This window comes from Rhinolophus sinicus, chromosome 4 (genome assembly GCF_057876585.1).
Source record: "Rhinolophus sinicus isolate RSI-liver-muscle chromosome 4, RSI-T2T, whole genome shotgun sequence".
Taxonomy (NCBI): Eukaryota; Metazoa; Chordata; class Mammalia; order Chiroptera; family Rhinolophidae; genus Rhinolophus; species Rhinolophus sinicus.
Window position 1 is genome coordinate 64,529,144 of NC_142504.1, and position 25,481 is coordinate 64,554,624.

Consider the following 25,481-nt stretch of genomic DNA (forward strand, 5'->3'; position numbering starts at 1 on the left):
TGTAGACAGATTTATATCTAGGAATTATTTATGGATATACAATTTACTTCTCTGAAATTCTAGTTAAATATACTTTTTCTTTTTATATCTGAAGGGTGCCATTCTCACTGGTCCTCCAGGCACTGGGAAAACACTGCTAGCTAAGGCCACAGCCGGAGAAGCCAACGTCCCTTTCATCACCGTTAGTGGATCTGAGTTCTTGGAGATGTTTGTTGGTGTGGGTCCAGCTAGAGTAAGTCTTTTGTTTTATTCTGATGGTGCAGCTTCATCCTCCTTCTCTCTTCTTCCCCCCAAATGGGGATTTGGTAAAGATGGCCATGTGTCATAGAGTTCCGTGGAGTGACCCCTTACCAGTCACTGCCTTGAGCACTCTTCCAAGGCATAGCCTCAGCAAAGGCTGTGACTTGCACCCCAACTTTCCCCACCCCGATCAGGTTTGCAATTGCAGTCTATTTAATTGGGTTATCTTTTTGTTGTTGAGTTGTAAGAGTTCTTTGTATATTCTAAATACTACTAATCAGATATATGATTTGCAGATACTTTCTTCTATGGGTTGTCTTTTCACTTTCTTGATAGTGAAATGCAAAAGTTTTAAATTTTGAAGCCCAGTATGTGTTTTTGTCTTTTGTTGCTTGTGCTTTTAGTATCATAACTAAGAATCTATTGCCAAATCCAAGGTTGTGAATATTTACTCCTTTGTTTTCTTCTAAGATTTTTATAATTTCAGCTCTTTCGTTTAAATCTGTGATCCATTTTGAATATGGTGTGAGATAAGGGTTCAGTTTCACTCGTTTACATGTCTATATCCAGTTTTTCAAACACCATTTGTTGAAAAGACTGTTCTTTCCCCATTGAATGGTCTTGATACCTTTGACCATAGATTCTTGTGTTTATTTCTGCAGTCTCAATTCTACTTTATTGAGCTATATGTCTATCTTTATACCAGTACCACTGTCTTGATTACTGTTGCTTTGTAGTGAGTTTTGAAATTAGGCAGTGTAAATGTGGATTAATTTTTAAAGAAACGCTTAAATTTTTGCTCTTGTGTATTTTACCAATGTCTGAAATGTAGACTTTTTTGGAAAGCACTGTAGAAATGCAAAGTGCAATTATAATTACTTTTCCAAATATTAGGATACATCTTTCTAAACATCAGGATACAACTTACAGTCAGTAACAGTCTAGTGGTATCAGTTGATAGCATTTTTTGTCTTTCTCAGTGGCAAGTACAGTAATGATGGATCTTACCATTAGTGGCATTTTAGATTAGATAAACTATGATAGGTAGAGTTGGGGTGGATTCATATGGGTTTTGTAAGGCAGATAAGTCTTAGAAAAATAGGGGAGCATGGGGGAGTTGAGTGTTGAGATCATGGAATCTAATATGGGCCAGAAGGGAATTGAAGACCGGAGAGGAGGTATGGATGGTGGGAAAGCAGTGGGCCTAACGGGATGGAGAGCTCAGAAGTAGGTGAAGAATTGATTGTGGGAGGTACTTGAGTTGATGGGCAGGCCAGACTGGCTGGAGGGTGGGTGGTCAGAGAGTAGACTGCTTGAGGCTGGTTCTTTAGAGGGGACTGGGCAATGCTGGTCATGTCAGAGTGAAGCAAAAGGTGATTGATAGAAGAGGTGGGTCAGGGAATTGATAGACCAAGACCCACACAGATGTGGAAATCACTAAGAAAATAGTGTCTGGTGAGGGTTGTGGGTGGGGGAGTGGGGAATCAGGCCCATGGAGGTCTGGAATGCCTGCCACATGGCAGGAGCCCCAACAAGCAGGGGGAGTTCCAACAGAATTATTTTGGCAGTAGTAATGGGGTAGACCCCAACTCCAGTTGGCCTAGAGGCAAAGATAAAAAAACCTTCCAGTTGAGAGCTTTTCAATGACAGTCAAAGTTCAGTTCAGGCAAGGAAGTGAAGGACATTTTTGGGAAGAGCTTGGGGGTGGGGAGCTATTGATCACAGATCTGGAATTTAGAGGGGAGGCTGTACGGGCACATGAGTTATGTTAGGGGATGTGCTCAGAGCAGTGTTGGTATGAAAACCCCAGAAGTCCAGGCAGGGGAGGATGACCGGAGACTTGGACTTCTGGTAAGTGAAGTAAAAGGATTATGAGGCTTAGGGAGTTTGTCTGTAAATCTCTCAGTAGGGGTAGGTGATAGGGTAGGACCCTGAACTCTCTCAGCTGATGACGAGGCATGGGGATGGCTATTCCTTCTTCAACCCACCTAAACTAGTGGCCTGAGGGGAACATGCTTAGTGAGACAGAATGGGTGCAGGGGCCTCACAACTGCTTCTGTTGCAGCAGGGCTGATGACAGGGCAGCGTTGGTCACTCTGGGGTGATCGATCGCTGGGTGGACTTGGGTAGGCCATGCCTTTGCTTTCTGTGTAAAATGTTGCCTAGATCTTGTAGTGATCTCTGCTTTTTAATAATTGCCTCAGGCATGAAATGTGAACCTCAGAGTAGTTTGAACTTTTAAACTGAATATAAAGTTTACAGTGCTACTATGTTATCTTTTTGTAGGCCAAAAATATGTAGTATTAATTTGTTGATCTAAAAATGGCAGATATTGTTAGTGCTTATTATATATACAGTAATTTATGAGATCATAGAAATATTTGCTCACCTTAAATCAGTTACTCATCACTTGCCACTTCACTTCTTTGCTCCTGTAACTTTTAATATGCTACTGTACAGTGTATAACAAAAAGATTGTCGTCTTGTGAGATAGGAAACTTGACATTTATTTTTTATTAGGATAAATATTCACTTGTCAAGTGACTCTATTGTTTATATTTTTATCCAGGTCCGAGACTTGTTTGCCCTTGCAAGGAAGAATGCCCCTTGCATTCTCTTCATTGATGAAATAGATGCTGTGGGACGGAAGAGAGGACGAGGCAACTTTGGGGGACAGAGTGAGCAGGAGAATACACTCAATCAGTTGCTTGTGGAGATGGATGGTGACTATTCAAGTTTTTTATATTCTAAACTATGCTAATTATTTTATATATCACATCTAAAAGGAAAATCCTTATGCTGCTATTGAGTACCCCCCAAAAAATCATTTTTCTGAAACAAACGGCCCTTTTTAAAAGCTCTTTTATACCAGTACATATAATAGCAAAATATTCTTGCCTGGCAGCTTCCCATAATATAATAATGGTGTTAAGATGGTATTTGTACCTGGTGTTGAATAAGAGAAAAATTGGTGAAATGATTCACAGAAGAATTATAGTCTCATTCTCAAAACTGTTTATGATTGTGAAGCCTAAGGAAAAACCATGTATAACCAAGTATTAATTTGACAGATTTCGAATACTTTTTTACTGAGAGGGTAGCGATCTTTCCACGTTAGTCAGCTTTTTCTTTTATTTAGGAAAGTGAGTTGTATATATGTGCCATGTCCTTCCTGCTGTAAGATATATGGATGCTGTTGGGTGCTCAGGAAGGGGAGGCACAGTGCCGAGTATTGAGCTGGTTTATGTGACTGAGTGGCATAGTATCCAGAATCAGAAGGTAGGGTTCCTCCTCTACTCTGTGGGTGTCAGTCCACATGTAATGCCACATGTTTAAAGCAGAGATCCATACTTGGGGAAAATCAGCACCTGAGCCCATTCAGCGCTAGGGTCCTGAGGGTGAAGGCTCAATGGCCATGGCCTCAACATTTGAGAAACGGCCAATAAAACCAAGCAACTTGAGCCTGGAGGGAAGTTTGGAGGTGGAGATTGATAACCTGTCTTCAAATATGCAGAGGGTTGTCCCATGGCTCAGGGAGTATAGACACATCGTTTTTCAAATTGAATCTTGATTTTAAAACATTTTTAAAATTGACAACATAATATAAATTTCTAGTTAAATAAATTAAAAATCTTTGGTTATTTGTCTTAGAAAATTATTTTTTAAAGTTTTAAGTCATATATATGACTAGTATCATTAAGGACAAGGTGACTAGTAAGAAAACTCATTTATGTTATGTTTGTGACTTAAAAAGCATTAAATAATAAATTGAAAAAAATTTAAGTATCACTATATCTGTAGTGTTCATACATTCTTGACAGGCACACTGTTACTTTTTGCCTCATGTCGTTTAATAATGATTGCGTCTTTGTTATTACCTTTTCAGGTTTTAACACAACAACAAATGTAGTCATTTTGGCAGGCACCAATCGACCAGATATCCTAGATCCTGCACTCATGAGGCCAGGGCGCTTCGACAGGCAAATTTTTATTGGTACGATGATTTTCATTGGGTTCATTCCAGCTTTCATGAGATGTCACTGTTTCACTATGATTTTTTTTTTCCTTAAAAATAATTTCTCAAGGACCACCAGACATAAAAGGAAGAGCCTCTATTTTCAAAGTTCACCTCAGGCCACTAAAACTGGACAGTGCCTTGGAAAAGGAGAAACTGGCAAGAAAACTTGCATCCTTAACTCCAGGGTTTTCAGGTGAGTGGATTATAACCTGCTATTCTGTTTATAAATCCTTTAAATCAATGACAATTACCAGGTACCAGCTCACTTTGTTACCTTTCACCATGGGACTTCCTAAGTATATATTTTTACTTTTTTATTATGGGAAATTTCAAACATATGACAGAAATTGAGAAAATAGTGTAATGAACCACACATCACCTAGCATTAGGAACAATTCTTAATTCATGTCCAAGCTTATCAGTACCCTCACTCTCTTCCCTCTGTCTTTGGATAATTTGTGACATTCCTTGACAGCTTATTATTTTAACCATAAATGTTGCAGAAATTATTTGGGCTTTTAAAAAACAAGTCTATTGAGATAAAATTAACATATCATAAAATTCACCTTGGTGTGAAGTGTACAATTCAATGGTTTTTAGTATATTTACTAAATATAGGCTTATGCAACCTAATCACTATAATTTTTTTTTTTTTTTACTATAATTTAAAAACATTTTCATCACTCCAAAAGAATCTATCAGCAACCACTCCCTCTACTCCTAGCCCTAGGCAACTCCTCATCTACTTCCTGTCTCTATAGATTTTCCTATTCTGGCCTTTCATATAGGTGGAATTATATACCAGTGGTCTTTTGTGTCAGGCTTCTTTCACATAGCATAATGTTTTCAGAGTTCATCCATGTTGTCAGAACTTCATTCTTTTTGTTTATTTATTTTTTTTATGGCTGAATAATATTCCACTGTATGGATATATCCACTGTACGGATATACCATACAGTGGTATATTTTATCCGTTCATCAGTTGATGGACATTTGTGTTTTTTCTGTCATTTGGCTATTGTGAATAATGTTGCTGTTAACATCTATGTGTAGATTTTTGTGTAGACACGTGTTTTCATATCTTTTGGTTATATACTTAGGAGAGAAATCGCTGGATCACTTTTTGAAAAACTACCAAATTGTTTTCCACAGTGGCTGCACCATTTTACATTCCCTCCAGCAGTGTATGAGGGTTCTGGTTTTTCCACATCCTTGCCAATACTTGTTGTTATATGTCTTTTTGACTAGAGCCATGCTAGTGAGTGTGAATTAGTAGCTCAAGGTTTTGATTTGCACTGCTGTAATGACCTGTTATGTTGAACATCTTTTAATGGGCTTATTCGAAGAGTTTTTAAATGTAAAATGTGATTCTTTCTCCCCATTCCCTATCTATCTCCCTCTTCCAAACTTAAAATGAAATAAAAAGGAACATTTGAATATATGAGAATACAGTATGGTCAAAGATTGGCATCTTAAACATCCCAGGGGATCCTAACTTTTTACTTGTTTTTTGTCTTTGGAATTGATAGCATTTTAATATTTATTTATTGAGCACATATGTTGTGATGTAGCTTATTTGCATTGCCATATACTTCAGCTGAAAAGTGAATTCAAAGAGGCTTATGGATCTAGAAAGCATTTTGCAAGTTTCACAGGTTTAACTTTCATTGTTTAACTGAATGTACTAGGTTATTTTTAATGCTTATGTTTTTCATTATATTTCAGCATATTGTGTAATATCTACGTAAGTCACATTCCCAACAGAGATAAAACTAAGTTAATTAATGGGCATTTTTAAATACTATCTTAGTTTGCTGTTATATGAGCCATATTGTCTATAAAGGTAAATATTTGCTTGTAATTATCTTTACTACTAATACTTGCATCTCAAAAGGCCAGGATTGTACCGGGCTGTTACTGAATGCTAGAATACCTTAGGGTTACCATGAATCAAACTGAATTGTATTTACATAAAACCCTTATCCAGTCTACTGCTGGTTAAGAAATTGATGGTATGTGGTCGTCCATAATATGTGACTAATCAGTTTCCGTATACATATTTGGTGAATAAGCTATTTTGTATGTTCACTTTTGTAGGAGCTGATGTAGCTAATGTCTGCAATGAAGCTGCTTTGATTGCTGCGAGACATCTTTCAGATTCCATAAACCAGAAACACTTTGAACAAGCAATTGAACGAGTGATCGGTGGTAAGGCAACTGAACGTGACTCAAATCAGAAGGCTGACACAGTGGATTTGAGGCCAGGGATTTCTCTGCAAGATCTAAAGCAAAAGTACATTTCCCCAGCCCTGGGGCTCACCATGTACCTGCTATGTTGCTTTGGTGCTGTGAGCCCCCTGCCCTCCCCTGCGATCTACGTGGAGACTGATGGTGCAGGTGTTGAGTGAATCTGAGATGGCAGCTGATGCACTGCCTCACTCACACGGGCAGCAAGCAGTGAGGTTCTTCCCCTCAATTTACCAATCTCGTTTTTTGTAAATGCACGCAACTTTCCTATTTCCAAAAATTTCATCGTATGAGTTAAATGTGCTTTGTGCTGCATCACCCCACCAGCACAGTGGGACATGCACATAGCATGTTTTCCTTGCTGTGTAGAGAGCTTACAACTTAATCCTCATAAAAAGATAACTAGGAATTTAAGAACTTTGGCTTTCAAAGGAAGGAAAAGACTGCAGTTAAGAGGTGGGATTTAAACTGGGTTTAAGAGACAAATGGGATACTGTGTGAAAGTGGCATGAACAGAAGGTGGTTTGGAGGTGGCAGTGTTGTAGCCTGTGTTTCGTGGAGGGAAAGTATACCAGTAAGACTCAAGTTCCTGTGGAAAGTAAGGCAAAGTTGAAAAAAGTTATTTCAGTCTAGATTTTAGAAAGTGTGGAATGTTAAGCTCACGGACTCTTTAAATGTCCTGTGGCCAGTATTGAACTAATGTTTTTTTCCCATGCCACTGAGTCTGAAGAAGAAGGAAACATCCGGAAGCAGAGAAACTTGTAGTCATTCATGTGAGATAGCAGGCTTTAGCGTAGGTAGTCTCAGTGGTAATAGGCAAAGAAATAAAAAAGACACCCTGAAAAGCTGCAGGAAAATGGGGTGCTCTGAGGCAGCTGGTTTGGCAGAAAATGAGACGTGCCGAGTTGGAGATGGGTAAGGGTGTCCACGAGGAACTTCCTGTGAGGTGACGGAGAGGGCTCAGGGAGCAGGTGGCTCATGGGAAGAGGAGGGGCCCACATACTAAGTGTTGCCAAATGTTCACGTTTGGTACAAGAGGAGAGAAAAGGGAGTCAGCAAAGCTTTTTGTGTGCTGCAGGCCCAGAAGGTGCATCAGCGCAGCAGACAAGGAAGGCGTGCCATTAGAGACCTGGGAGGTGCGGGAGAAGGGCGATAAGGCCAAGGACGTGTTTATAAAGGAAGCGTCAGCACGATCAAATGATGTGGGGACGTGAGCGAGAATGGCCTTTGGACTTGGCAGTGAGACTGTTTTTGGTGACTTTTGACGTGATAGTTTCAATTGAGTGGAGAGTACGAAGCCAGATTAGTGGAGATTACAGTGAGAATCTAGAGCTAGGATAGCAATGTGCTCAACCTGGATTGGGTGCTAAATAACTACTGAATGAATGAGTAGACCCTTATTCTAGAAATTTGTTAATGAAAAGAAAAAAAATCTAAGATGATAGTGTTGTGGGCGGAATTAAACAAAATAAACCACTATAGAGACATGAAAACTGCGTATTTGTGGCTTTTTAGGTCGGGGAAGCTGTCAGTGCTTAGTATAAAGTGAGTGTGAAAGGGAACAGGGCAGTAGGCAGAGTAGTACGCCTTGCTCTAAGGTTGGTGGACATTTACCTGTTCACAGCTCAGCCACTTTAGACCAGCCATGGGCAGCCCTTGTTCTGTAATTATATACTGAAAGTGAAAAATTCTTGTGATAAACTATGGGGAAAATATTTAAATTTTTATTTTCTCAGTAAGCAAGAACTGCTTATCTGTGGAAAACAGGGCTTGTTAACACAGCCTCTGTAACTTCCTACCCTTGGATATACTTCTTACTGGGGTATATACTTGTCTTACGCTGTGTCATTGGAACACAGTGCTCTCTTTTTTTAGATCTTCTAGACTTCTTAATATCTTAATCATTTGAGATATTCCCTCAGATGAGTTATCTTGAACACCACAAAACTACTTTTGTCATGGTGTGATGATTTGTATTAGTACAAACTGTGTAGTTACTTTCTATATTACAAAGGTGCACAAGAGGGTCAGCACCGACCTTTATCCAGGCCAGAGAAGAATAGTGCTTGAATTGGGGGTCCTTCAGCTCTGTAGTTGACATATGGGCCCAGCACAGGTCTCCTGGAGTTTACCTTCTCTGGTCTACCCTGTGCTGCTGCTTTTTCTGGCTCCTGGAAGCCCTCGGCTGTCTGGTGAGTGTGCTGGATGCTGCAGCGTTGGCCTCACCAACTCTGAGTCGGTGCTTCCAGATATTTAGCTGAGTCCTTCCCCTGACTGTCATCTAACTTCCATTAGGAACAGAGAGTAGGCAGTCTTTTGTGTGGCAGGCATCTTTATACACCCAGTGCTTGATAATTCTGAATACCTAGACTGAGCAGTGAGTGCTTTTCAGACTTCCATGTTTTCTGTGAATTGGATATGCTTTAAGTTGAGCTAAGTGCTAAATTTAATTTTGTGTTTCTGTTTATTTCCCGAAACAATATATGTGGCTCAAAAGAGTGGAAGAGTTAGAAACATGGGCCTGGGTGTAGGGGTAGTAACTGCATTTTTGCTCTAACTGGTGTATTTTGAAGGTGATCCTTTCCTTTTATTCTGACCTTGATTGGTAATTTTTGGATTGTCAGAAGCATCTTAATCTCTAAATTACCTTTTAGATAAGGCATTATGTAGTATTGTATAATTGTCTTTTATTAGTTTCAGGTGTACAAAACATTGTAACAGTTAGACATTCATACCCCTTACAAAGTGATAAGTCCCCTCCTCCAATCTACTACCCCTCTCACATCATATATAGCTGTTACAATTCCATTGACTCTTTTCCCTATGCTGTACTCCATATCCCATGAATATATATATATATATATATATATATATATATATATATATATATATATATATATATATTATATAGTTGACATTCATTATTATTCAGCTTCAGCTTCAGGTGTACACTGCAGTGGTCAGGCACCTATGCTGTCCATGAAGTGGTCTCCCTAATAAGACAAGTGTCCATCGGATACCCTACCAAATCTTTACATTATTGATTATATTCCCCAAACTATCTTTTGTATCCCCGTGGCAATCTTGTGGTTACCAATTTGTGCTTTCTAATCCTCTCACCTTCTCCCTCATCCCCACCCTGTAATTGTCTTTTTATGTCAGTGTCACTAAAGCAGTGGTTTTGGGTTTTTTGTTTTTTATTTTGTCAGGCTTAGAGAAAAAAACCCAGGTTCTGCAGCCTGAGGAGAAGAAAACTGTGGCGTATCATGAAGCAGGTCATGCAGTTGCTGGCTGGTATCTGGAACATGCAGACCCACTTCTAAAGGTAAAGCAGTTTGTGTTGAAGTAGTCAAGTTCAGATGATTGTGTGAGCAATTACTTGAGGAGAAAATTGCATTCCTGCAAAAGATAAATGGATAAGATTTTTAAATTAAAAGAAATTTAACAGAAATATCTAGTAATAATGGTGGGATGAAGTGGTTATGTAAACCCTCCCACAAATAAGTTACAAAGTTTTGGAAAGAAAACTACTCTTAGAGGAGATTGAAAAGTTTCCAAAAGCAGACCAAAGCTGGTGGAAAATTTACTCTCAAATAGTAGCATCTACAGTGGGTTAGAATTGGGTATTTGTGGCTTTCTTGCTTGAGAGTTTTCAACAGCAACTGGTGGAAAATGCTGGCCTTACTATAATGAAGTGGCAGAGGAGAACGTTCAGGATTTGAAGAATACTGGAAATTTAACTGGAAAATCCTAGAAATGAGAAACCTGCAGGGGGTGAGATCCAAATCTAAGTAGAAACCGTACATATAGCTGTCTGACCACTAAACTATGCCTGTACAACAAGATCCCAGAGAGCCTGGGAAAGTAAGCAGAGACCAAAGAGAACAGGGGTGTGCCAAGTGAGATAGTTAAATTTTCTGCTTTTTCCACTGAGTGTATTCCCCCAAACCAATGCAGCCTGGATGACAGGAAGCAGCCTAACTGACTTGCAATGTTGGGACAGCTGGAAATTGAGGGGGATCTCCTGAAGTAAGGGGACAACATTAGAGTACACACAAAACATCCTAAATAATCTTAAAAAAAAGCCACTAGACCTAATAAGTGAAGTTAGCAAGGTTGCTGAAATCAAGTTCCATACACAAGGAAGTGTGACCAAAAAAACACGGTGAATGTTTAAATTACAAAAAATTATTACAGTAAAAGACACATTACGATTAATCCCCCTCAAAATACTCCCCCTCGCTTTGAACACATCCCATTGTTCTTGCCACTTTCTGAAGCAGTTCTGGAAGTCCCCTTTCGTGTCATTAGCTGTCCTGTCATGGCTGCCTCAATGTCCTGAATCATTTTGACTTGGGGAAGAGCCAGCAGTCTCATGGTGGCAGATCTAGTGAATAAGGTGGATGAGGACACACCGTAAAGCTTTTATTTGACAGACACTGCCATATACCAGAAGTGATGTGTGACACGGAGCCTTTCCATTGTGATCACAAGATGTAAATGCTGCTGCCAAGTACCATCGAGCGGAAAGGCAGAGATCTTCTATACGGGAAGAGGTGCATCGAACCTTAGTAACAGTGTGTGACAAGTTTCAACTTGTTTGGTGTAGTCTGTCGGGTATGAGCTATGATTGAGAGAAGGTGTGTTTTAAAGTGTGCTGGGGTAAATGGTTTCATCCTCCATCATGACAATGCTCCGTGTCACACATCTTTTCTGGTATATGGCAGTGTCTGTCAAATAAAAACATTTACGTTGTGTCCTTATTTATGGATACATTATTCACTAGATCTGGCACTGTGGGACTTCTGGCTGTTCCCTGATGTCAAAATGATTAAAGACATCAAGGCACCCATGACAGCACAAATAACAACACTCACGAAAGAGGACTTCCAGAACTGCTTCAGAAAGTGGCAAGAATGATGGGATAAGTATGTTGGAAGTGAGGGGGAGTATTTTGAGGGGAATTAATGGCGATGTGTCTTTTACTGTAATAAATTTGTTTTATTTAAACATTCACCATATTGTTTGATCACACCTCGTATTTCTGTATATTAGCAATGACCAATTGCAAAATGAAATTTTAAAGATTCAATTTTATTTACAACAGCATCCAAAAATATGAAATACATAGGGATAAACTTATCAAAATCTTTGTAGGACCTGTACATTAAATTAAACAAGACGTAAATAAAAATAGAAATACTCTATGTTCATGGAATGCTATGATGTCAGTTCTCCCCAAATTGATCTGTAGTTTCAGTGTAATCGGTATCATTATTAGAGCAGACTTTTGTGTAGAAATTGATAATGCTTCTCTAAAACTTACATGGAAATGCAGATATCAGCTACGATAGCCAAAAAAATGAAGTTGAAGGAATTTTTTTCCCCCCTTTCTTCCGCCTACCCCCCAACTACTCCGGTTCAAGCCGCTGTTTCTTAGTCTAGTTGTATAGGACACAGCTCCCTGGCCCATGCTGGTATTATGAGCCTTGCGCTCCCTCCGGCTGAAGCAGTCAGTCGCCAGTTGTCGGTCGGCCGCTCACAGCAGCCCACGGCAGCTCACGGCAGCTCGCTCAGTGGCTTATGTGGGAATCGAACCAGTGACCTCAGCATTAGGAGCACAGCGCTCCAACCACCTGAGCCACGGGGCTGGCCCACTAACCGATTTGAAGACATTATATACAGCTACAGTAATGAAGGCTAATATTAGTGAAAGAACTAGATGTAGAGATCAGTGAGATGGAATAGAGTCTGGAAATAGACCTTCATGCATAATTAGTTCATTGATTTTCAACAGAGATTCCAAGGTAATTCAAGGTGGGGAGGATTGTCTTACCAACAAATGGTTCTGGCAACTCAGTGTTTATTTGAAAAAAGTAAATATTGACCCTTACATCATATGTAAAAAAAAATAATTTGAAATAGATCATAAAAGCTATAACTATAAAATTTCTAGAAGAAAACATGGGAAAAAGTTTTTTAACTTTGGGTAGCCAGAAATTTCTTAGGACACAAAAAACCATGAACCACAAAAACAGTTAATAAATGGGAGCTCATCAAAATTAAAAACTTTTTGTCTTTGAAAGACACGATTAAGAAAATGAAAGGCAAGGGCTAGCCCGGTGGCTCAGGCGGTTAGAGCTCCATGCTCCTAACTCAGAGGGCTGCTGGTTCGATTCCCACATGGGCCAGTGGGCTCTCAACCACAAGGTTGCCGGTTCGACTCCTTAAGTCCTGCAAGGGATGGTGGGCAGCACCCCCTGCAGCTAAGATTGAACACGGCACCTTGAACTGAGCTGCCGCTGAGCTCCCGGATGGCTCGGTTGGAGTGCGTCGTCTCAACCACAAGGTTGCCGGTTCGACTCCCGCAAGGGATAGTGGGTTGTGCCCCCTGCAACTAGAAACGGCAACTGGACCTGGAGCTGAGCTGCGCCCTCCACAACTAAGACTGAAAGGACAACAACTTGAAGCTGAACGGCACCCTCCACAACTAAGTTTGAAAGGACAACTTGACTTGGAAAAAAGGTCTGGAAGTACACACTGTTCCCCAATAAAGTCCTATTCTCCTTCCCCAGTAAAATAAAATAAAATAAAAAAATGAAAGGCAAGTCACACACTCTGAAAATACTTGCAGTACACTTGTGTAAAAAAGGACTTGTATCTACAATACATAAAGAACTCTTAACACTCAATAATAAGAAGACAAGCAATCCAGTAAAACTCAGTAAACTAGGCAAAAGATTTTAGCATATACTTCACAAAAGATGGTATATGAATAGACATTAAGCAATAAAAATCTCAATATCATTAGTCATCAGGGAAGTGCAAATTAAACCCTAAGGAAATACCAAATGGTTAAAATTTAAAAGCCAGTCCTAAGTTTTGGTAAGGATATGGAGCAGCTGGAACTCTCATACATTTCTGATGGAAATGTGAAATGGTATAACCATTTCGGGAAATTGTCGCAGTTTCTTAGAGATAAATGCTTCTATATGTCCAACTGATCCTACTTCTAGATATTTATGCAAGAGAAGTGGAAACAATGTTTACACAAAGACTTTTACAAACTTCATTCATAATAGCAGTAAACTGGAAACAACCCTGATATCCCTTGAGAATGAAATGGATATTTGGTATGTTTATACAATGGAGTGCTACACAGCAGTAAAAATGAATGAACTATTAATACATACAACAGTGGGGGTGAATCTCAGAAACAGTGAGAAAAACCAGACACAATGAAGCGTACTGTATGATTCCATTTATATGCAATGCTAGAAATTGTAACTAATCCATAAGGCCTGAAAGCATATCTATAGTTGCCTGGGACTAGGGATGGGGGAGAAGGTTGACTACAAAGAGGCACAAGGGAACTTTTAGGGATTGAGGAGAGTATTTTGTATCTTCATTGTGATAGGAAGTTATATTTGTCAAAACTCTTTGAACTGTATACTTTAAAAGGGTTCATTTTTTATGTATGATCTCTCAGTAAAGTGGATTTTTAAAACATTAAAGGAATTTACTCAATTGCAAAACGAGGACTAGAAGATGAAGGCTGTTGAGCATCTTGGTCTGCCTTACCCCTTCGGGTGTGGCCGTGGCCGCAGATGACAGTTAAGTAGAATTTAGCCTGCACTGTATTTGAGTTCTTAGGAGGAGTCATTACTCACCAGCAGTCCTCTAGTCAAGACTGAATAGTTTCAATTGAGTTCTGTAAAAAGACAAGAAATACTTTCTAGAACTCTAAGGTGAAGTTATCCTAAGAGAAAATATTCCACCTGAACAGTCATTCCTGCTAGATCTCATCTAGCCAAGGCTGATGGGGTTGCCCAGTTACTTTTTATACGTGAGTCTATCTGTAAATAAACGTGATCAAGTCTACATTTGGTGGTGTATCTCCAACAGTTTGTATGTGTTCTACTTGTCAGGTGTCCATCATCCCAAGGGGCAAAGGACTGGGTTACGCTCAGTATTTACCCAAAGAACAATACCTGTACACCAAGGAGCAGCTCTTGGATAGAATGTGCATGACTCTGGGTGGCCGGGTGTCAGAAGAAATCTTCTTTGGAAGAATTACAACTGGCGCTCAAGATGACTTGAGAAAAGTGACTCAAAGTGCATATGCCCAAGTAAGTATGAAACAGAGTATTTCTTCCTCATCTTACATTTGCGTGAGAAATGGTCATTCATGTGTTTGACTGGTTTAGGCTTTTTAGGCAAAGATTGTTTCTTAAAAGAAATTCCTTTTAAAGCAATCAAAACTTATGAAAAGAAATGACTCTCTTTAGGTACTCCTGTTACTCATATGTTAGCTCTTCTGGATCTATCACTTTCTCAATCCTTTTTAATGACTCATTTAAAAAAAAAAATCTCTTACTGTCCTCTTTACCTTCTGTTTCTTACAGCATTGTTTGTTGTGGTTGTTGGCTCTTATGTTCTTTATAGCTTAATCTTTATTTTTAAAATATTTTTTTTTATTTTATGTCTAACTTTTTCTTATGTTCTAGCACCTCATCTGAGTTTTCTGATTCGGATATATGTTGTCTTTAATTCTCCTGATATATATTTTCTCTAATTCTCCTTATTTCCTTTAGCCTTTTTGAAGTAGTAGGTTATAGTTTTCGTGTTTTATGGACATGTCTTACCATCCTGCTTTCCTTATCTAAGGACACATTATTCTGCTCCCTTTTTTCTCCTAAAAACTTGATAAGAGAGTTTTCTATTGCCCATTTTTACATGAAATGTGTTTTCCTGACCTCTTAGGAGGGAGGAAGATTAGGACAGCTTTTCTAGTTTTGTAGCTTTAGGATTCCCTTTTCTGTTGTTGTCATGGTTTTTAAAAAACATGGCTTCCTACTTTTTGAGTTTTCCTGGCTCTGTTCCTGCTCCCCACTTTTATCTGGGCCTTCTCTTTTCTAGTCAGTTTGGATTTTACTTCCAGAAGATTCTACTTAATGAGGGGCTTATTCTGGTGAGTTTTGGGGACTCATATGGCCCAGAGTGGGCTAGCCTCTTCATACAGCCTCCCAGACCTGTGGACTCAGGACTCAGGGAATAGGAAAATGCACATGCCCCTTCCATGTTTAGTTGTTGTCAGGTTGGCATGTCAGGTAGGAAGAGCCTAGAGGGTTTGGGGTTCTTACTCTCTTGGATCTGTCAGACGCTTCTTCTCTTCTACTTCCTTTCATGAAGAGTAATAATCATGTAGGTCTCATCGCCGTTGGGATTTGTCCCCACCTGTTTCTCACCTGATTTTGCTGTGGATGTTGTCTGTGGGCTTCCAGTCTGTATTCCTAGTTGAGGAGTTTAGAACACTGTACTATGCTGCCACCATCTGCAAAAACACCCTGTCTACTCAGCCAGCTCAAGGCTGCCATGTAGATTTTGGCAGGTTAACGAGTAGCATTACAATGAAGTGTGTGGAGTTAATGTCATTGTAAAAATTTACTGGCATTTTATAAAAATATGTTATCCTGTCAGCAAAAATGGATGTCCACCACTAATCATGTATTCTTTTTCAGATTGTTCAGTTTGGCATGAATGAAAAGGTTGGGCAAATCTCCTTTGACCTCCCACGTCAGGGTGACATGGTATTAGAGAAACCTTATAGTGAAGCCACTGCAAGACTGATAGATGACGAAGTACGAATACTTATTAATGATGCTTATAAAAGAACAGTAGCTCTTCTCACAGAAAAGAAAGCTGATGTGGAAAAGGTAGGTGCCAGTTGTACAAATGACTCTATACACAGTTTTGCAGAAAAAGATTAAAGTGATGATCGACTCTTTTGGTTGGTTGGTAGACGTCAGCCTGCCCTGTATCTGGCTAACTCTTGGGTTCCTTCCTTCATTCTGATGTGTCTGCTCTGTGTCCATGAGGTGGTGGGAATATGGTGGTGAGCAAAAGCAGGCATGATCTCAGCTCTTGTGACTCTTAGGGATATGAATGAGGAATTAATGAAGGCTATTAACAGCTACCAAATAAACAATTGAATCTGCACTCTTCCGCACCAAGTCTTTTACCAGCACAATAAATCCTCACTTAATGTCGTTGATGGTTTCTGCAACTTGAAGTGAAATGACCTATAATGAAACCAGTTTTACCATCTTGTTTAGTTGATATAAACAAGAATTAAGTTCCTATGGCCTCTCATCAGCCTTATAATGAAATGACATTATTCGAAGCCCTGCTGTACTCCTAAATATGGAGCACAATGGACTGATAGAAATTTACCATTGTTTTTTACCTCTGGAATAAACAGGTTGTGACGGATGAAAGGGCACATAAAAGAATTGGCTGAACTTTATAAGCAGGAAATCAGCACATAAAAAGTGTATTTGGCTTAATTATGAGCATCCATGGATAAATAGCTTCATGTTTTTCATTATTGTACCTTACTTGATAGCACCTGCAAAGGGACAAATTCTTTCTGAATTCAGTGGATTTCTTGCATCCAATAAACTCTTAATTATTCAGAATCCATGCAACCAAAATTAGAATTTTTTGTTCTTTGAACATTTCACACTCTAATGAGAAAACACAAATGAAAAAGCCTTATAAAGTATTGCCATAGATAAAATAATAGTCTAAGGTAGGCTATTCATCAGCAAGTCTTCAGAGAAGCCTCGGTGAGCCTTCCCTGTGCTGTGTAATTCTAAAATTCCGTGACATCTTTTCACAAAAGTACACAGTGTAAGTGAGGAGAGAGCTAGTGTCTGTGAAACACTAGAAAGTATGCAGCAGGAACTCAAAGAAAGGAAAAATCAGAGTGGCCAGAGAAGGCTTTAGATAGAAGATAGGGCTTAAATTTTACCTTGAAGCATAGTCAGGTTACAGTGAATGGGAAAGACAAGGAGAGGAGGAGCTCTCAGCATAGAGCCCCGGTGAGCAGAGAAGGTTGTGGGGAGGAGGGCAGGATTGAGCCTGCCTGCCTGCTTGCCTGGAGCAGATCATGGGGGAATCGGGGCTGCAGTATCCCAATCCTCAAAAGCGAGGTGGAAAATTTAGAAACACAGTTTTAGGAATAGACATGACTTTCAAAATGGTCTAATCCAACCCCCTTGTTTTATGGTAGAGTCTTAAAGAATCTTGAGTGGAAATGATTACAGTTCATCATTTAAAAGGAGAGTATGGCAGCAGTGTGCCAGCTCCAGTGGAACAGGAGACACTAGAACAGACACCAGCTCAGAGCTGTTGCAGGTGTGTGTTAATATTCCTGAGATGGTGCTGGTGGTGACAGATCTAAAAACCAAGAGTTACTGATTAAACTTAATGAGATTAAGTAGAGAACAAATGGGAGGAAAGCCCTCAGGATGACTCCAGGATTCCTCCTAGGGGCAGACACAGCCTGTGGCAGGGGAGGGGTCTGTCTTGACAACCAAGAGGACATAGCAGTAAGCATTTGCTAATAGAACATGGATAGGAGCTCCAGGCCAGATAGGATTTGTTGGTTACCCCCTACAGCCAATAGTTAAAAAGAAGGAAATGAGCTGTGAAAGAGGGGAGGGAGGAAGTGCTCACCCGGGGATGACTAGCTCTAGGAGGACAGAGTGTGAGTTCAGGGACCCACATGTACACCATAAATGCTCACATGGGTCCAGGGGATTTCACCCAGTTAATTTCTTCCGTATGTATAGTATGTGTACTGATTGACAGTGGTAACAAAGAAGAGTTTGTGAAGGGAAAATATATTCAACAGAGTGAGGATCTTGAAACACTGCAGAGTTCTGAAGTACTGCTTGGTCCAGCAGAAAAATTAAATCTGTTCAAGGTAATGTCGAGCCAGCCAGGAGATAGGGAGCCATCAAGAGGAGAGGTGGCTTAGCAGCCTTTGCTGCTAAGACTAGTGCCTTCCAAACTCAGGACTCAGTTTAGTCACCTGTGGGACGAGGAGTTGAACACGTTGATCTCTAAGGGCCAAGCTTTAGGAGAATAAGAATAGCTAGCATTTACTTAATATCTTATGTGTATCACATACTGTTTAAGATGTATTCTCTAAAACCCCATCCAACCTCATGAAGTCACTACATTATTTTCCCATTTTACAGATGAAGAAACTGATACATAAAGAAACAATGTTGCTTAACTTTGCTTAAGGTCATTATGCAGTTAGTTGGTAAGTGGTAGGACCAGGATTCGGACCCAGACGTCCTGTCTGCAGAACCCTTGCCATTAACTTCTAACCGTGCCTGTGCTGTCAATGTGTCTAGTCTGAATTGAGATGTAATATGAGCATAAAATGCACACTGGATTTTGAAGACTTGGTATGAAAAAAAGAATAAAATATATCAATAATATATAAAATATATTATCAGAACTTAAGTGGTTATCCACAACTGTATAAACAAGCAAATGAGAATTAAAGATGGCCTAAGAATAAATTCTAAAGCTTTTCTCCAAATCTTATGTATGCAAACAATATATTTAAAAAGATCGTTTTAATATTCTGGTTATATTTTTTCAAATGCCTTTATCTCTTAGAGATATAGACAAAAATATATGTGGATAAAATGATACGACATCTGGGATTGTCTTCAAAATAATACAGGAAATAGATCAAGCAAAAATGGCTCTAAATTAATAATTATTGAAAGTGGTTACATGGGGATTAGTTATCCATTTTTTTCTATTTTTGTATTTATTTGAAATATTCCATAATAAAGTTTTTAAAAGTGGAAAAGACAGTAGAAAATTTTTATTGTTATCTTTAAAAACATAGCATTTAACGTAAACTACCGATACGTTAAAAATTTCTAAGTAGGGAGTTACCTATTAAATCTATTTTATGAGATCAGTTTAACCCACTTTGTTTTCTGTAATGGTCAGATGCTCTAACACCGTTCCCCTGACACCATCATGCACCTCCAGACACGTAGTTGGTCAGGTATCTCCTCTCGGTGGCCTGTTAAAATGTGTAGTGTCAAATTTGTGGTTCAACCATACAAATGAATAGAATTTCAAGATACATATTTTCATATGAACCTTCCTGGCTTCATTTTATATCTTCGTGTTTGTCTTTATTATTTTCAACTAACTTTTAAAATTTCCTGCTCACCCTATTTCTATTTTTTCACCCAGCTTACCCCCAACCACTTACTTACATATGTATCCTTCCAGAATTTCTTTATGTATCCACATAAAAAGATTTTTTTCCCTTCCTTTAAAGAGTAAACATAGTATACTACAGACATTATGCATCTCATTTTTCTCATGTCTCTCTGACATGTATAAATAGAACAGAGAGATTCTTTTATTTTTTTTTAATTTTTAAATTTATTGGAGTGACAATTGTTAGTAAAATTACATAGATTTCAGGTGTACAATTCTGTATTACATCATCTATAAATCCCATGGTGTGTTCACCACCCAGAGTCAGTTCTCCTTCCATCACCATATATTTGATCCCCCTTACCCTCATCTCCCACCTCCCACCCCCCTTACCCTCTGGTAACCACTAAACTATTGTCTGTGTCTATGAGTTTCTGTTTCTCATTTGTTTGTCTTGTTCTTTTGTTGTTTTTGGTTTATATACCACATATCAGTGAAATCACATGGTTCTCTGCTTTTTCTGTCCGAGTTATTTCGCTCAGCATTACACTCTCAAGGTCCATCCATGTTGCCACAAATGTTCCTATATCATCTTTTCTTACCGCCGAATAGTATTCCATTGTGCATATATACCACAACTTCTTTATCCATTCATCTATCGAAGGACATTTTGGTTGTTTCCATGTCCTGGCCACCGTAGACAAAGCTGCAGTGAACATTGGAGCACACGTGTCTTTATGTATAAATGTTTTCAGATTCTGTGGGTAGATACCCAGGAGAGGGATTGCTGGGTCATATAGTAATTCTATTCGTAATTTTTTGAGGAACCTCCAGACTGCCTTCCATAACGGCTGTACCAGTCTGCATTCCCACCAACAATGTATGAGGGTTCCTTTTTCTCCACAGCCTCTCCAACACTTGTTACTATTTGTCTTGTTGATGATAGATAGCCATTCTGACTGGGGTGAGGTGATATCTCATTGTGGTTTTGATTTGCATTTCTCTGATGATTAGTGATGTTGAGCATTTTTCATATGTCTATTTGCCATTTGTATGTCCTCTTTGGAGAAATGTCTCTTCAGATCCTCTGCCCATTTTTCAATTGGGTTGTTTTTTTTTGTTGTTGAGTTGCATGAGTTCCTTGTATATTCTGGATATTAGCGCCTTGTCGGAGGCACTGTTTGCAAAAATCTTCTCCCATTCATTTGGTGACATTTCATTGTTAGTATATAGGAAAGCAATGGACTTTTGTATGTTGATTTTGTAGCCAGCAACTTTACTGTATTCGTTGATTGTTTCTAATAGCTTTTTGGTGGAGTCCTTAGGGTTTTCTATATATAGCATCATGTCATCTGCAAAGAGTGATAATTTAACTTCTTCATTCCCAATTTGGATGCCTTTTATTTCTTTCTCTTGCCTGATTGCTCTGGCAAGGACTTCCAACACGATGTTGAAAAGCAGAGGTGATAGGGGACAGCCCTGTGGTGTTCCTGAACGTAGAGCAAAGGGCTTCAGTTTTTCACCATTAATTATGAGATTAGCAGAGGGCTTGTCATATATGGCCTTTATTATGTTAAGGTATTTTCCTTCTATACCTATTTTATTAAGTATTTTAATCATAAATGGATGTTGTATCTTGTCAAATGCTTTTTCTGCATCAATTGATATAATCATATGATTTTTGTCCTTTATTTTGTTTATGTGATGTATCACATTGATGGATTTGCAGATGTTGAACCATCCTTGTGCCCCGGGGATGAACCCCACTTGGTCGTGATGAATAATCTTTTTAATGCATTGTTGTATTCGATTTGCTAGAATTTTGTTTAGGAGTTTTGCATCTGTATTCATCAGAGATATTGGTCTGTAGTTTTCTTTTTTTGTGCTGTCCTTACCAGATTTTGGTATCAGGGTAATTTTGGTCTCATAAAATGAGTTAGGGAATACTGTCTCTTCTTCAATTTTTTGGAAGAGTTTGAGCAGGATTGGTATTAGATCCTCTTTGAAGTTTTGGTAGAATTCACTAGTGAAGCCATCTGGTCCCGGACTTTTGCTTTGGGGAAGGTTTTGGATGACTGATTCAATTTTGTTACTGGTGATCGGTCTGTTTAGATTTTCCATTTCTTCATGGTTCAGCCTTGGAAGGCTATATGTTTCTAAGAACTTGTCCATTTCTTCTAGGTTATTGAATTTGGTGGCATATAGTCCTTCATAGTATTCTTGGATGATCCTTTGTATTTCTGTGGTGTCCGTGATAACTTCCCTTTTTTCGTTTCTGATTTTGTTCATTAGTGTCTTCTCTCTTTTTATCTTAGTAAGTCTAGCCAAGGGTTTGTCAATTTTGTTAATCTTCTCAAAGAACCAGCTCTTTGTCACATTAATTTTTTCTATTGTCTTTTTGTTCTCTATTTCATTTAGTTGTGCTCTAATTTTTGTTATTTCCTTTCTTCTGCTGACCTTGGGTTTCACTTGTTCTTTTTGTAGTTCTTTAAGGTGTAACATGAGGCTATTTATTTGGGAGTTTTCTTGTTTCTTGAGATAGGCCTGTAATGAGATAAATTTCCCTCTTAAAACTGCTTTTGCTGCATCCCGAAAGTTTTGGTAGGATGCATTTTCATTGTCATTTGTTTCTGTGTATCTTTTGATCTCTCCTCTAACTTCTTCTTTGACCCAGTCCTTCTTTAAAAGTATGTTGTTTAATATCCATGTATTTGTGGTTTTTCCTGCTTTCTTTTTGCAGTTGATATCCAATTTCAAAGCCTTGTGATCAGAGAATATGCTTGGTTTGATTTCAATCTTCTTAAATTTGCTGAGGCTGATTTTATGTCCAAATATATGGTCTATCCTTGAGAATGTTCCATGTACACTAGAAAAGAATATATGTTTTAGGATGAAATGCTCTATAAATGTCAATTATGTCCATTTCATCTAATATGTCATGTAGGGCTGCTATTTCGTTATTTATTTTCTGTTTGGATGATCTATCCATAGCTGTCAATGATGTATTTAAGTCCCTAGTATAATTGTGTTTAGGTCAATTTCTCCCTTTAGTTCTGTTAGTAGTTGCTTGGTATATTTCGGTGCTCCCTGATTGGGGGCATAAATATTGATGACTATTATGTCTTCTTGTTGCATAGTCCCCTTCACCATTATGAAATGTCCATCTTTGTCTCTTGTTATCTTTTTCACCTTCAATTTTGTTTCATCTGATATCATTATGGCTACACCTGATTTTCTCTGGGTACAATTTGCTTGGAATGTCAATTTCCACCCTTTCACTTTGAGTCTATGCTTGTCCTTGTAGCTGAGATGTGTCTCTTGGAGACAACATATGGATGGGTTTAATTTTTTGATCCAGTCTGCTACTCTGTGCCTTTTTATTGGTGAGTTCAGTCCATTTACTTTTAGGGTGATTATTGATATGTGAGGATTTCCTGTCATCCTATCTTTAGTTTTCTGGTAAGACTGTGTCTCCATTGTTTCTTTGCCTTTTTGTTGTTGTCTATTATTTCTGTGTGGTGGTATTCTATGATGTTTCCCTCTGTTTCTTCTTTTATTTCAGTATATATTTCAGTTCTGTATTTTTTTTGAGTGGTTACCCTTAAGTTTATGTAAAAGAAAGTTTGATATTTAGAGTATTCCATTTCCTTCAGCACGCTTACTTTCTCCATTCCCATATTCCGCCTTTACTCTCCCCTTTTTTATGTTTTGGTTGCCACAAATTGTCCCTGTTGATGGTGGTCGAATAGCCTCCTTTAGTATTTCTTGTAGTACAGGTCGTGTATTAGAAAATTCTCTCAGCTTCTGTATGTCTGGAAAGGTCTTTATTCTTCCTTCATCTCTAAAGGATATCTTTGCTGGATATATTATTCTTGGCTCATAATTTCTCTCTTTCAACAGTTTGAATATTTGGTTCCACTCCCTCCTGGATTGTAGATTTCTGCTGAAAAATCTGATGATAATCTAATGGGCTTTCCTTTGTAAGTTACCATCTTCTTTTCCCTGGCTGCCTTGAGGATTCTTTCTTTGTCGTTGATTTTAGACAGCTTCAATACAATGTGCCTTGGAGAAGGCCTGCTGGGATTAAGGCAGTTAGGTGTTTTATTTGCTTCTTGGATTCGAGGGTCCAGTTCTGTCCACAAGTTTGGGAAGTTCTCATCGATGATTTGTTTGAATATATTCTCTGTTCCCTTCTCTCTTTCTTCTCCTTCTGGTATGTCCATTATTCTTATATTGCTCTTTCTGGTGGAGTCAGAAAGTTCTTATAGAGTTCTTTCATTTCTTTGAAGTCTCAAGTCTCTTTCGTCTTCCATCTGTGTAATTTCCAGGTTTCTATCTTCGATGTCACTGATTCTTTCCTCCATCTGGTCAACTCTACTACCTAAGCTGGTTATTTCTTTCTTAATTTCTTCTATTGAGTTCTTAATCTCCAGAAATTCTATTTGGTTCTTTTTTAAAATTTCAGTCTCTTTTGTAAAATGCTCATGCTGTTCTTTGATTGTGTTTCTGAGTTCATTTAACTGCCTATCTGTGTTTTCTTGCATCTCGTTGAGTTTTTTCAGAACTGCCATCTTGAATTCTCTGTCATTTAAGTCACATATTTCTGTATCTTTAAGTGCCTTTTCTGGAGATTTTTCACTTTCTTTCTGAGCTATCTTGTTGCCTTGGTTATTCATGGCAATTACTGATTTACTATTTCTCTTCCTAGACATCTACAGGAGTGGCTTCTGCAACAAGTTGATAGGAAGAGGTCTACCTTTTGTTTTCCAGTACTTGTTGGTAGAATGTTTTATTTTTTCTCCAACTGCAGCTTATTTTTCTTCTCCCACACGGTAGTGCTATGTTTTCTCTGCACTATTCCAGCTTCTCACACAATGGGGGGATTCCCTGGGAGACGGGCTTCTCCTCTGTTAATAGTTCGTCTAGGTCACAGGGCGCAGTGTCCCGGTGGGCATGCGGAGAGCTTTTGATGTTCCAAAGCTGTTCAGCTCCAGATTCAGAGCCCATGTGTTTCAGCAGTTCTGTTTACTCCTGCAGGGATCTGCCCACATAGGTGGGGACAGGGGCGGGGTGAGTTGTGAGAGGTAGCCCAGAGCAATGGCGGTGACCACCACCACAGCCGGTCCTGCTTCCACAGCTCCTTCCCCTTTGCCGGAACTAGTTGGGCTGCGAATCTGTGTCTGTGGGCCACAGTTCTCAGAACAGCAAATATTCTATTCTTTTGATCTGACACTGCTACTGTTTCGCTTCTAGCACCGGGCAGGTGGGGGCGGGGCGAGCTCTGGGAGGGGAGGGAGAGGGCGGCTAGTCTCAGTGCCTAAGGTTTCCGTTCTCTGCTCGGCAGTGCGGGCTTAAACCACGGTTTTCAGCCTTTTTCCCTCAGTCTTTTCTCTGAGGTCTCTGCCGTGAGCGTTGGGTTCAGCCATGTTAATGCTGCCCCCTCAGCCCTGTGGGCCCTAAGCAGAGCCCTAGCAGTCCGAGTTCTTCCCTCTCCCGCAGCTGCGGTAGTTCCGGGAAGCAGCGAGCTCGGAGCACTGAGCTAGGTCTGCGTCCTGCGCCCGCGCGGCTCCATCTCCGCACTTCTGCCTTCCCTCCTCCCCCGCCCGTCCGCCTGCGCGATTCGCCCACCTGTAGGTGATTTCAGTAGGTAGTGGGCCTCTTCGTCTTGCCCGTCTGTTGTGCAGGGAGTCCTTTGTGGAGTTTTTGTTGTTCGATTCGTTGTAAATTCCAGGGGAGCTTTACAGAGGCTCACCTCACGCCCCCATTTTTCCTCCTCCGAGATTCTTTATTATAGGCACATAACCGTTCATTGCCTGGATGTGCCACATGTGTTTAGCCATTGATGGACATTTGTTTTTTCCAGTATTTTTCACATTTTACTCCGAAAATTTTTTTTTTTGGTGTGTGTGTGTTTGTGTATCTTTTTCAA

At 39.3% G+C, this 25,481-nt stretch overlaps 1 protein-coding gene across 2 annotated transcripts in view; it reads left to right on the forward strand.

The window, feature by feature from the left end:
- Window positions 1-25,481, forward strand: part of AFG3L2 (AFG3 like matrix AAA peptidase subunit 2) — a 43,904-nt gene that overhangs the window by 17,533 nt on the left and 890 nt on the right. For both annotated transcript variants that reach the window (XM_074340395.1, XM_019711360.2), the window contains exons 9-16: window positions 95-232; window positions 2,810-2,963; window positions 4,127-4,234; window positions 4,326-4,451; window positions 6,356-6,466; window positions 9,715-9,830; window positions 14,434-14,634; window positions 16,027-16,221. In XM_074340395.1, the coding sequence (XP_074196496.1) occupies window positions 95-232; window positions 2,810-2,963; window positions 4,127-4,234; window positions 4,326-4,451; window positions 6,356-6,466; window positions 9,715-9,830; window positions 14,434-14,634; window positions 16,027-16,221 (1,149 nt within the window). The remainder of the gene's footprint in view (window positions 1-94; window positions 233-2,809; window positions 2,964-4,126; window positions 4,235-4,325; window positions 4,452-6,355; window positions 6,467-9,714; window positions 9,831-14,433; window positions 14,635-16,026; window positions 16,222-25,481) is intronic.